Raw genomic sequence first — 13,660 nt, forward strand, 5'->3', positions numbered from 1 at the left:
TTTTAAGTGGAATAAACCAAAACAGTCAAGAAAATTTGCAATGTCTTCACAGAGACACTGGGTGTCACTCCAGACCAGCCAGGAGAGAATGTATGTAGTAAAACCCACTTCCTTTTCACTATGCACCTAAAACTAACAGGCAATCCTCTATTTTGACTCTCAGTGCTATTATTTTGCACCATAAACTCGGTTTTTCACCGTTGATGAGCACAGACTGTGCTTTTCAGGATAGAAATGTAAGCGCCAGAATTGCATCTCGATACACCCACATTCATATGAGTGGAATATCTACGTCTGTGTCCGTCATGAGGTTTAATAGCAAAAACTGGGTTCTTCAATGGCGGACAATTCAGGTGTTTGTGCTTCTTTGTTCGAGAGGGCTTGCCCTGGAAGAAATTCGCTACTCCGTCTTAGAAGAGTCGGAGGAGGGTATTCCGGTAGGCAACATCGCTTTTGATTTGGGAATAGATGCTGTAAACCTATTTAATCGTAAATTTCGGATGGCTTATAGAACTAGCATGCAGTATTTCGATATAAATGTAAAGACCGGCGTAGTGTTTATCAAACACAAGATAGACAGAGAGGAGCTGTGTGGTAGCAGCTTTACTTGCTTCATAATTATGGAGGCTGTTATGGATAACCCTTTGGAATTGTTTCGAATAAAAATCGAAATTGTGGATATAAATGACAATTCTCCTCTTTTCCCTGCATCTGAAAACACTATGCCAATACATGAATCGACTCTCCCGGGGACACATTTTCCGCTGGAGAATGCTTTTGACCCAGATGTTGGGAAAAACTCGTTGAGATCTTACCATCTCAGTTTAAACGACTTTTTCAATTTGGAAACGCACGTTGGTAAAGAACAAAGTTTATCTGTAGAGCTAGTTTTAACAAAAACTTTAGATCGTGAGCAGCAGTCTGTACACCAGCTGATCTTAACGGCACTGGATGGTGGCGATCCAGAGAGATCAGGTTCAACTCAGATTACAATTATAGTTTGTGACGCTAATGACAACCCTCCTGTCTTTGATAATGCTATGTACAAAGTGCAGCTGTCAGAAAACATTCCGGTAGGTAGCTTGGTAATTAAACTTAACGCCACAGACCTAGATGAAGGTGCAAATGCAGACGTTTTGTATTCATTTAGTAAATTAGTCCCATCTAACATAAAGCGACTGTTCAGCATTGACCGAAACAGCGGTGAAATACGAACTCGGGAAATTCTGGATTTTGAAGAAACGAACACTTATGAAATCCGTGTCCAAGCCAAGGACGGAGGTCAGTTGGAGATGACAGGACATTGCAAAGTGCTGGTGGACGTAGCTGACGTAAATGACAACAGTCCAGAAATAAAAATAACTTCCTTTGCGAGTCCAATCAGAGAGGACGCGCAACCTGGATATGTTCTAGCTCTGGTTACGGTAGATGACAAAGATTCTGGCCTAAATGGTCAAGTGTTTTGTGAGATATCCCCGAACCTTCCATTTCAGATTGTGCAAAAGTTCGAGAACTACTACTCTGTGTCTCTTAAGAAGCATCTAGATCGTGAAGTAGTCCAAGAATACAGTATTACCATCCGTGCAACAGACCGCGGATTTCCACCTTTAACCAGTTTTAAAACCTTGACTGTTTTTGTGGCCGATGTGAATGATAATTCACCAGCGTTTTCAAAGTCATCTTATGTAGTCACTATTGCTGAAAACAACGTGCCAGGGTCTGCTATTTTCGTACTGTCTGCGCAAGACCCCGATTCCCCTGAAAATGCTAAAATTAAATATTCACTTTTGGAAACCACCGTCAAAGAAGCCTCTGCTTCCAGGTTCATTTCTGTTCATTCTGACACCGGCCACATCTTTGCCCTGCAATCCCTAGATTATGAAAACGTTCAAATGTTCCAGTTCCAGGTTGAAGCAAGGGATTCAGGATCTCCTTCGTTGAGCAGTAATACTAGTATAATTGTGTATGTTCAAGATCAAAACGACAATCCTCCAGTGATTTTACTTCCATTTCCTGGCCATAATTCAGTAGCAACTGAATTTGTTCCTCGTTCTTTAAAGATGGGATACATTGTAACTAAAATAAGGGCAACAGATGCAGACTCTGGTTATAACGCCTGGCTTTCCTATGAATTTCTGGAACTTGCAAACGCAGAACCTTTCAAGATTGGGCAGTATACTGGAGAAATTAGAACAACTCGTGTTTTACAAGACATCAATGAAGACAAACAGAGGCTTTTCATTCTGGTGAAAGATCATGGAAAACCTTCTTTTTCAGCGACAGTAACCCTAACCATTTCTTTGGTGGAGCGTAATGAAGAAGTTAAATCGGATTATAGGGACATGCCCAGAAATGAGAACTACCTTACCGAGCTAAACGTTTATTTAATCATTTCAATTGCTTCCATTTCAAGCGTATTTTTATTTACTGTTATAGTTTATACAACCCTAAGAAATATGAAACCAAGTTCATTTGGAAAACCAGAGCTATGTCCTGGTATAATTGTGAACTACTCGTCCTCTCAAAGTCAACAGATTAATTTGTTTTCATCCGTCGAATCAAGTAATAATGCACAAAAATCACGTTTTTCATACCCAATATGGAATAATGAAAAGTATGATGGCGTGAAAACTGGAGATGTTTTGGACATCGGTACAGGAATCAGTCAGGTAAGAAGTTAAGGCCTTTGTTATCATTTAGTTATGGAGTAATGGGTCTTTTTGGAGAATAGGGGCTGCTACATTGCAATTGAAGAATTCAGAATGAAAAACCATTAGAGCAACTTTAGCAGATAAGTCCTTAAAAGTAAGGAGAGTCAGAAATGTGGGCACTTGTAGGCCCATAATGAAGCATTACTTTTCAGTGTCATTGCACAACAAAGATTAATTTGTACTGTTTATTTAATCTTCCCCTGCTGACACAATGTGTAGTCCATGCCATTCTCTGCACAGTTCCCACCCCATAACTTAGCAGTTACCCCCAAATTCTGTATATGGAACTAAAGTTGCATGTGCAAATTTGGCACTGAAGTCAAATTGCATGGGCAGCTTAATTGCTTAACAAGTCAATCAGTGCAGTTAATTGGCCAATAATGAGCAATTCTCAGCACTAACCAGTACTAATTAGAATATACCTGTGCAACTTTCTAAGTGTATTATATAAAGTGATGCATGTAAATATTAATGTGAGGATCTCAAAAGGGGGCATGGCCATGGGAGGGGCATGGCCGGGTAATGGGTATTCCTATAAACTATGCGGTACGGTTATAGAATATGCCCGATCTGCACCTAAGTTAGGTGCAGGCATTTATACCAGGCTTTAGTTGGCATAAATGGCCACGCCCAAATTTAGACACAGGTCTGGGCACTACGCATATTCTATAAACTATGCCTAATGTTAGGTGGGGGTTATAGAATGGGGCTAAGCATGACCTTTTTTGGTGCCATTTTTTTCGGCAGCCATATATAGAATCTAGTCCTTAGTGCATAAATTAGTGCATGCTAACTATCATGGCAATGCAGAAAGTTACTACACTCATGTACTGCCTTAGAAGCCCTTCTAGTAAACTGCATTAAGCACTTAACACACAGTTTACCACATGTGTTAATGCAGAGCCACATTAAGAAGCTTTGCAGTATTTTTGCAGTAAACCAGGTATTAAGTGCTTTTTGTGTTAGAGGGTGCGTCATGGGTAGAGAATGGGTGTGGAAGGCATTTTGCAATTAGCACACTGCACATACCATGGGGCTAATTGTCAACTTTGCAGTTAGAGTGGGAGCACTCACCACCTCCTAAATAGGAAGTGCTAAGTGCTTCCACGAGAAATCCAAGCACAGTATCACATGCTATTGGTAAATTTAACTTGGCAACTATAAGGACATATGCTGGGAAAGCCCTCAATAGTTGCTGTGTTAAATATGCAGCTACCACATGGTAAAGTCCCATATTAAGCAGTGGTAACTGAAAATTAGTAAAAGCGACACATAGTACACTTTTATTAGCAAATAGGTCTCATTACATAAAATAGGACCTGTAATAATTTATTTATTTATCTCATTTGTACCCCACAGTTTCCCAACAGTGTCTGGCTCAATGTGGCTTACAACAGACCACAGAGGCAGACGCCAAAGCAGTAAAATGAAGCTAATACAGCAGAAAAACCTACAAGAGATATTGGGGAAGAGTAGGAATGGACAGGAAGGATTAGGGAAACCTGGAGGGAAGGGGAATGTGTCCAAAATGTCTCTTGATTGATGCGCTTCCAACAGTGGAGACACATGCAGAGGCAGTGGGATAAGCACTTCCAAATAACATGTTAATGTGCATTAATGTTGATTAGTGTGCACTACCACAGTGGCAGAGTAAATCTATCCCTATATGAATTCCATTACAAATTTATTCTTCTTTTAATCGTATCACTGAAATCATTTCTAATGCAATTCATGATGAATTATCAGTGAAAAAAGATGCTGAGGTATGAATTCTTGAATACTTAAGATTCATGATATTTTCATCATGCAAGAATTCTTTTTATGATAAATTTACTTGGTTTTCTTGATATTTTGATCCTCTTAATAGTTTTCTTTGTAATACATTTCTTGAAGTTTGTGACTCCACAGTTCCCATAAAGTTTGTTCTGAGCACTTGTTTCTTTGAATATTTGGGTAATTTTATATGATGGCTTTCCAAGAGCTTTATTCATGGTAGAATTATACAGGAAGCAATGCTAAAACCAACCACATTGGAAGAAATGCCAACATCTGCATATTTAAAATCTATGCAGTTTAACAGTTATTTGTAGGTAATGAGTTGATGCAGTCACCTTGCAAACCAAATAAGACTAGTGAGAAAAGTAGCACTTGCAATGCCTATCTGGATTAAATGAAGGCTGTTGACTTTGTCATTGTCTTTCAGCTTCTTTAGCCAAGTTAGGAAGGGCTTGAAAGCACTCATATATTTCATGGTCAACTGTTAGCAATTAATGTCTGAAGTTCTTTTAGTACATCACAAATTTTGCCTTTCCTTGCATCCACTATTGTGATGGGAAGGCAACTGATAAGAAATTAAGGATTGTGTTGGTAATTTAGGGTAAAATTAGTTGCTGGCTCTACTATGACTACTGAGGTTTCTAGGGTGGTTAAGGTAAGTTTTTTTCTCTATCTTCAACATTTATATAATATTCATCCTTTTTTTTGCCCAACAGAATTCTGTAACTATTATTCAGTCATTACTGTTATCTTATTTAGACTATTGTTATGCCTTGTAGTCTGGTTTTGTGATCTTATTTTACATTACTTTCATTACCCTCCCTTGGTACAAAGGATGCAATTGAAAGTCTTAGTTGTGGTCTTTAAATCTTTACATGGTAGTGTACTGAATGGTAGGGGCTGAATGCTATTTTCATAAGCTGTGCTCTTAAGCAGAATGCATGTTTGTCTTTCTTCAACCATGTGGTTGCCTGCCTCAGAGTCCCTTTCTGGCACCAATTCTTTTTACTATCGTCATATCACCATTTGCTAACCTGATTCAGTCAATAGACTTTACACCTTTATTATATGTAGATGACATTTATCTGCTATCTTTGACCCATCTGATTCTCAAAATATACATTCTGTTAATGAGAGACTGACAATAATAGCTAACTGGTTTCTATCACAGAAATTGAAGCTCAGCTCAGCCATAGTAAAGCAATGATCTTTTCCAATAATAAAGATCCAGTAAGTTACCAAATACCTTAGCTATTAATGGAAACTAATTGTCACTGGTACCCTCAATCAAGATACTTGGAGTCATCCTAGACTCAGAGCTAACATTCCAAGCACAGTTAACTTCCAAGCACATTCCAAGCACAGTTAACTTCAAAAATGTTTCTTCAAAATTAAGTTAATTCATTCTCTCTCTTATTTATTCAAGCAGAGCCTCTTGAAGACTGTGATCATAGCCCTTGTTCTTACACATATATACAACACTTAAACCAATAAGTTACACCAAAAAGTATGATCACGTAACCCTACTTCTTTGTAATGCACATTGATTACCTATCTTGGTTTAGGATAAAAATCTTGAGTTTAGTTCATAACATTTATAATACAGGAATAACTTGTTTTCTAGTACGTTTTTTAAAGGCTATACACTCCTACTAGGAACCTCCGATCATTTGACCTGAATCATCTGGAATGCCCTCTTTCAGATTAATTACAAAGAATACCATACATCAGGCAATTTTTAGTGTAGTTGGACTAGCATTCTGGAATGCACTTTCTCTGTACATAAGACAGGGCACTTCATTCGCTCACTTCAAGAATAGCATAACAACACACTTGTTTCAAAAAAATATATAAAACCTAAGTTATTTTCTTATGATCATGCAGGCAGGGTGAGGGCACTGGAGCTGGTGTAGGTCCTGAAAATTATGACCTATTACTATTAGTATTATTTCTTCTTTAATACCAATATAACTTTGTAGGCTTTCTTCCCTCTTTCTGCTCTATTATTACGTTTAAATGCAAACTGCTGAGGAGGGTACCCAATCTGCAGAATATCAAAAATAATAAACTTGAACTATGAGCTCGATCTAGTACCTTCTCTTATGTTATTTCAAGGTTGTGGAATAAACTACCATCATCGCTATAAGCAATCAAAGATTTGTGTAAATTCTAAGTAGTTTGAAGAGATGTGAAGTGCGATCACACTGTCTTTTCTTGGTAAGAATCAAATTGTGTTTTCCCTTTTATTAGAATACTTAGATGTTTATGCTTATTAAGATCTTGAAATACTGCCTGGACTGTCGAGCAGATCGCAGCAGTGAACAAAATAAAATACAGTATAAAATAAAGAAGGGAGCTCCATTAAATTAAAGGAAAGATACAAACACACTTAAAGAGACTAAAGCTGGACATTGACAATCCGGTACCTGCCGGGTGTCTAACATCCCGCCTGATCACCATAAGCAAATTTGAAAAAATATGTTTTCAACAAAATTTTGAATTTTTCGAAAGATGATTCTCTATGGATTAGGGGTAGGAGTTTGTTTCATAACCTTGGAGTCAAAACAAAAAAAGAACAAGAAAGAAAGAAAGCGGTATGTCAAGTGGATTCAAATCTAGTTTAGGATTAGGGAGAACCAGCCAATGAGAATCTAGGGACCTTAAGAAACAAGATGGAGTATATGGTATAGTCAGTGATGGAAGGTAGGATGAGAAACCTAAATAATACACTTTAGGCCAGATTCTGTAAATGGCATTTAAAATGTAGGTCCGTAGGAATAATGTGCATAGCACCATTCTATAGACCGCATCTACAGTAAGTTGCAATTTATAGAATAGCACATAGGCTGGGGGAATGTGCATAAATCCAGGTGCAGTCATTTCTGCTACTGAAAACCTGGTATAAATACCCATGCCTAGATATAATCGCATTCCTCTAAATTCTATAACAACATGTGTAACTTTGATTGATGCCCCTGACATGCATGCAGTGCCCCCTTTTGAGCTATGTGCTTTGGAATTTATGCATGCCTTTCTTTTAGAATACGCCTAAAAAGAAGTGTGTGTAAATTCCAATTATTGCCAATTAGTGATGATAATTGGTTATCGGCCAAATATCATCACTAATTGACTTGTTACAAAATTGAGTAGCACACATAAATCAGCCTCATGCACAGTTTAATGCATGCTACTTGACATGCCTTATATAGAATCCGGCCCTTTGTGCGCAAAACAGAGCACTGTGAAGGAGATACAAACTAATATTGGAAGCCAATGTGAATAGATGAATAAAGGTAAAACATGATCAGACTTGTGTGCCTTAAAGAGTAGTCTAGCTGCAGAGTTTTGTAGCATTTGAAACCTTTTCAATTAGGAAGCAGGTAAACCTGCACAGATATTATTGTAGTAATCCAGTCTTGAATAGACAAGAATGTGAATGAATATGAACGGATGGAAAATCAAGGAAACTATGGAGGTACCTTATCTGCCATAAAGAGACATATCCTTTTTTAGTACCTCTGCAATCTGTTCTTGAAATGTAAGTGTGATGTTTAGATAATGGAATGTTTGAGAAGGGGTAATAGAAATATCTAATAGCTGAAGTGGAGATGTAGGTGGAGGTAGAGACCCAGGAATTATTTAATGTTGTCTGCAAGTGTTGTTTATGTGTTGGAAGGAGGGACAAAGGGCCTACAACTTAATTGGAAGGGACACAAGACTAAAAGTTTGCCTAGGGACCTAATACCCATGCACTGGCCCTAATACTAAATTAATATGAATATCAGCAATAGATTTTTGCAAGAACAGTAATTTTGAAATTTTTCTTAAAAGGACTAACATTTTGACCTTTTAACCTGTAACAGGTCTACATTGGTAAGAAAATCAATTTTAAAACTGAGGTTGAGTCATCACATTTGCATGTACTTATGTATTTGTAAACTTTTCTGTTGTATGTTAGCTATATAGACCAGTCTTTTCTATTTGTTACTTGGCTAAAGTTCTTGAAAAAGTAGTATTATATTAGTTTCAGGACTTTCTAGAAGAATTTCATATATTAGACGGTTTTCAATTTGTTTTTTGTCCAAAATATTCTACAGAAATATTTCTAATTTCAGTTTGTGACAGAATTAGAGCAGGATTTGACAGGGGATTTATTTTCATTATGGTTACATGAGACATAACCGCTGTTTTGATATAGTATTACTGGAGCAGTGAGCAGGAATAGGTATGGGGGGAAAAGTATCAGCTTGGTTCAAATAATTTCTCTCAGAGCATTTCAAGTAAAACTTTTCAGGATACTTCAGATTGGATGAAAGTAGTTTCAGGTGTTCCTCAAGGTTCAGCACTTTCCCCAGTATTGTTCAATATCTATATGTTGTCTCTCTGGAAGCTAAAGAGAATCCACGTCCGTGGAGAACTCAATAGATCCCATGGGGCAGCAAACAGAAGTAAAAGGAGTGGGAAAAGTGAACCAGTCTTGTCCAAATAACTGGAACCAAACAAATAATTAATGATAAAATCAACACAGTTTCCCCTCCGAAGGGACACCACCTTGTAAGTGGTGGAGGGGCTTCCGTGTTTCAATGACTCAGAGGGCTATGCTGAAGGGTTACCCATATCAGACAGGCCTCTGAGGAGAAACCAGACAAAGAGTGTCCCAAATTAGGGAGAGGGGAAAGATGGTGACCTGAAGCTCGTACACTCAACAGCCCAGCTGTCCTCTGAAGTTCAGTTTTTGTTCACTTGAAATTTCCTCTCTGCATTGCAGTTGCCTTAACAGAGGAAGGGGACAATGGGGGGTCAGCCGCCGATGACAAGCGTTTTGTCCCCTGTGCAGCAAGTGTGGGACCGCTGTGTGACGACCTGCCCATAGATGACTGGGTTGATGAGTCCTTTGATTAGTGCCGACGAAGGAGCGTTGATGCTCTTGGACCTGGAAAGAAATTCATCACTCAAAAATCATTTAACCACCATGCCCAAAGGAGTGGAGGAGTGAGTCAGGAGTGTATGCTGAAACAGAAGTCGTTTACAGCTGAACCCGTGTTGGCGGTGCTACTCCTAAACCCTTAAGAGTTATCAGCTTGGAGTTTTTGGCTCCCGTGGAGGTTGCATTGAATGTCATCTGGAGGGTGCTCCAGGACCTGACGGTGGTAGAGAATGACTTTGCTTCAGATATAGTCTTGTTAATGATTCACATGGATAATTTAATCAAATCCTTTGAGAATATACAGCAAATGAAGTTCTACTGAAGTAGGAAACGGTTAAGATTTGAAAATGATAAAAGACCAGAAAAATTTGAACAAAATGAATATTGTTACAGATGATTAATATCGAGATTGTTGTTTTCCCAGAGTTCCGGGTATGACTCCTAATGATTTTTTTCCTCTGAAATGATTCCTCTTAATATATTAATTCAAAAGGAGTGAAGCCTGTGAAACTGGGATTACTTTAATCAGCGGGAATTGGATTGGAGATTCAAGGGTTTGTATTGTTAAACAATTTCTGGTTTTAAAAGGGAAAAAAAATGAAATCAGGTGTATTACTTTCACTAATAATGGACAATAAGTATGTTTCCAATGAAATTGATGGACTATGCACCATTATGGTCTTGAAGAAACCAACCAGATGATCAATGTGGAATAATGATTTAGATAAATAATAACTGGGGATAATCAGGTTAATACCACGTTTTCTTTGTTTGCTGTTGTTTAAATTGATCTCCTTGTCTTGTTTCACTCTCCCTATTTATTTTGTGGTCTAAGAAAGTGAAAGATTGTATAAAATCCATTTATCTTGTTGAGATTGTTTTCTTCTAATATTGTTTTAATGTACAATCATCTCTGTTTTACTGTTTTGCAAGTGATCCTTGTAAAATGAAAAAATTATAAATAAATGATTTAAAAAAATCAACACAGTTTATTAATATTTCCTTAGGAATGATTCGACACAACACTATTGCGTCTGTGCTTACTCAAGTGCCTCACCTTTTGACACAACGGTCTTTTTTAAGACCAACTTTATGTTGCCATTTCAAGCCTTCTGTTTTTCAACCTAAATGCAAGATTAGACCATTAGTCTTTCCTTAAGACATAAGACTCCTGATGTAGTCCATCAGGCCAAAATACAGCGTTGTATCGAGTCATTCCTAATGAAATATTAATAAACTGTGTTGATTTTATCATTCATTATTTGTTTGGTTCCAGTTATTTGGACAAGCCTGATTCACTTTTCCCACTCCTTTTACTTCTGTCTCTCTGGAAGCTCCTTAGGGGACTGGGAGTTTCTTATAGGTTGTATGAAGATGACACACAGTTTTTACTTTCCATTACAGGAACCATCAACAATGCATTGGATTTTTTTGACTTTGTGCCTCTGATCAATTAAAAGTTGGATGTTAGTTAATAGAATGAAGCTGAATATGACTAAAACTCAAATTTTAATTCTATCATATCAGCCTAATATGATTTTTCCAACTCAGCTTAAAATGGGAGACTCAAATATTCCTATACTATGGAAATAATATCTTGGAATTATTTTAGATTCTACATTTCCATTTCAGTCATCTAAGTGTCCTGGAGAAAAAGATTTTTTTTAAAATTGAGGTTGCTAAGATGATTAAAAGGGACTGTTATATTTTGTGTTTATGGAACCTTAGGCCAATAGCCATCTCTTTTCCTATAGGTATAGACAAAGATGCCCCATAATAGATAAAGCACTTAACTGCTTTCTTTAGATATTTTGATACTTCATTTACCTTCTGTTAAAACAATCAGCCTTCTCATTTGTAGGAGTTAAGATATGAAATACTTTAGCTTCAACTACTGGGCAATTTAACTGCTATTTGTTGTTTTGAAAATCTTTAAAAAGCATGGCTGTTCAGGACATATCTATCTTAAGTTTTAGGTTGGATGTTTAGTTTGTAAACATTATGTAATTTATAACTTATATAGTTTCCCTGGTCTGCATGGTTGTCTTTATGTAATCCGCATAGAACTCAAGAGGCTTTTTGAGTCCTATAAAGCTTGTATTACATTAGATTATTATTGCCTGTTATAGGAATGATAATTTTCTCCAGATATCATTTCATACATTTCATTTTCTTTTCTATCACCTAGTAGTAGATATCTTGATGTATATTGCTAAAAAAAACCTTTGCTTTTGTTTAAATTTTCTTTGGCTTTAATATGTTTAGCAATTGATTCTTATCTTTCCGCAAGTGTTTTGCTTGCATGATATTGTTAATTTGAAAACAACAAAAAGGAATATTATCAGAAGATAATTACAGGGTGGTGATACATGCATTGATGATGACTCTGTTTGATTATTGCAATTCTTTGTTACTCATTATAATTAGTACAGAATGACATGGCTAGAATCATGACCAATACTTGAATACTTCAAGGTTTAATCATATTACTCCAGTTTTAGAAAAATTAAATCAGCTGCCAGTAAAATGGTGTATACAATTTAAGATTTTGACACTCATCTATGAATCTTTAAATAATGATTTTCCTATTGCAATGACATCCTTCTTGAGAATTTATTGTCCTCAACGTTTATTAAAATCAGCAAACAAACTTTAATTAGATATTTCCTCTTTTAGGCATATTCATCTATATAATATAATATTGTGGTCACCACAATGAACACAAACACCCCATCTGCAAACGCACTTGCCAAATACTTCAATGAAAAAATTGTAAATCTACGCAACACGCTACTTCAGAACACCACCGACATCGATAACTTTTTCGAGTGTATGGACTCAATCCCCGGTGAATACCCAGCGGACAGACTCTGGACAACCTTCGCTCCCCTCACTACTGAAACAGTCAACCAAGCGACTAATAGGTCCTCCAAGACTCATTGTAAATTGGATGTCCGCCCCAGTTGCCTATTAAAATCCGCTCCCCACTGCTTCATAGTAGACCTCACATCCCACTTAAACTACAGGCTTCAACATGGTCTCTTCCCAAAGGAAAACAGCAACATCATACTTACCCCAATACCAAAAGATACCAAGAAAAAACAGACGATATCACCAACTACTGACCAGTAGCATCAATTCCACTGGTAGTCAAACTGATGGAAAGCATAGTAACCAAACAACTTACTGACTACATAAACAAATTCACAATACTACACGAATACTACACGAATCACAATCAGGATTCCGCTCCAACCACAGTACTGAAACAATACTAATCACTCTACTAACCAAATTCAAACAACAAATAGCAACAGGCAAAAGCATACTTCTCCTACAATTCAACATGTCTAGTGTGTTCGACATGGTAAACCACAATATATTACTAAGCATTCTAGAATACTTTGGGATTGGTGGAAGTGTACTTAGCTGGATCAAGGGTTTCCTAACAACTAGAACATATCAAGTGAAATCAAACTCGAATATATCATCACCATGACTGTGGACTACCTCAGGAATCACCACTTTCACCGCTCCTTTTCAACCTAATGATGATCCCACTAGCCAAATCCTTATCCAATCAAGGTCTTAACTCTTTAATATTCGCAGATGATGTCACATTATACATCCCTTACAGACATGACCTAACAGAAATCACCAAAGAAATCATACTCAGCTTGAACATCATGAAGTCATGGGTGAACGCATTTCAACTAAAACTAAACATTGAAAAAACACACTGTCTAATCCTCTCATCCCAATATAACATGAACAAACCCACCAACATAACCATCCCAGACTACACCCTCCCTATCTCAGATAGCCTGAAAATACTCGGAGTTACAATCGATCGAAATCTCACACTAGAGAGCTAAGCGAAAGCTACAACAAAGAAAATGTTCCACTCTATGTGGAAACTCAAAAGAGTGAAACCATTCTTCCCGATGGAAATATTTTACAAATTGGTAGAATCAATGGTACTAAGCCATCTAGACCACTGCAATGGAATTTATGCGGGATGCAAAGAACAAATCATAAAGAAACTCCAAACTGCCCAAAGCACAGCAGCCAGACTCATATATGGAAAAACAAGATTCGAAAGCGCAAAACCCTTACAAGAAAAACTACACTGGCTCCCAATTGAAGAACGTATTTTGTTCAAAATCTGCACCCTCGTTCACAAAATCATCAACGCTGAAGCCCCGGGATACATGTCAGACCTCATAGACCTCCCAATCAGAAACAC

At 37.3% G+C, this 13,660-nt stretch overlaps 1 protein-coding gene across 1 annotated transcript; it reads left to right on the top strand.

Annotated features, from left to right (window-relative positions):
* Nucleotides 1-305: 305 nt before the first annotated feature.
* On the top strand, nt 306-2,681 carry LOC115476832 (protocadherin alpha-8-like). The gene has a single exon (XM_030213406.1). It carries the CDS (start codon nt 306-308, stop codon nt 2,679-2,681), a length of 2,376 nt encoding a protein of 791 aa, XP_030069266.1.
* Nucleotides 2,682-13,660: the final 10,979 nt, after the last annotated feature.

Source organism: Microcaecilia unicolor, chromosome 8 (assembly GCF_901765095.1).
Source record: "Microcaecilia unicolor chromosome 8, aMicUni1.1, whole genome shotgun sequence".
NCBI classification, from domain to species: Eukaryota; Metazoa; Chordata; class Amphibia; order Gymnophiona; family Siphonopidae; genus Microcaecilia; species Microcaecilia unicolor.

Coding starts and splice junctions, on each gene's coding strand:
- LOC115476832 (XM_030213406.1), top strand. CDS start 306: ATGAGGTTTAATAGCAAAAACTGGGTTCTTCAATGGCGGACAATTCAG.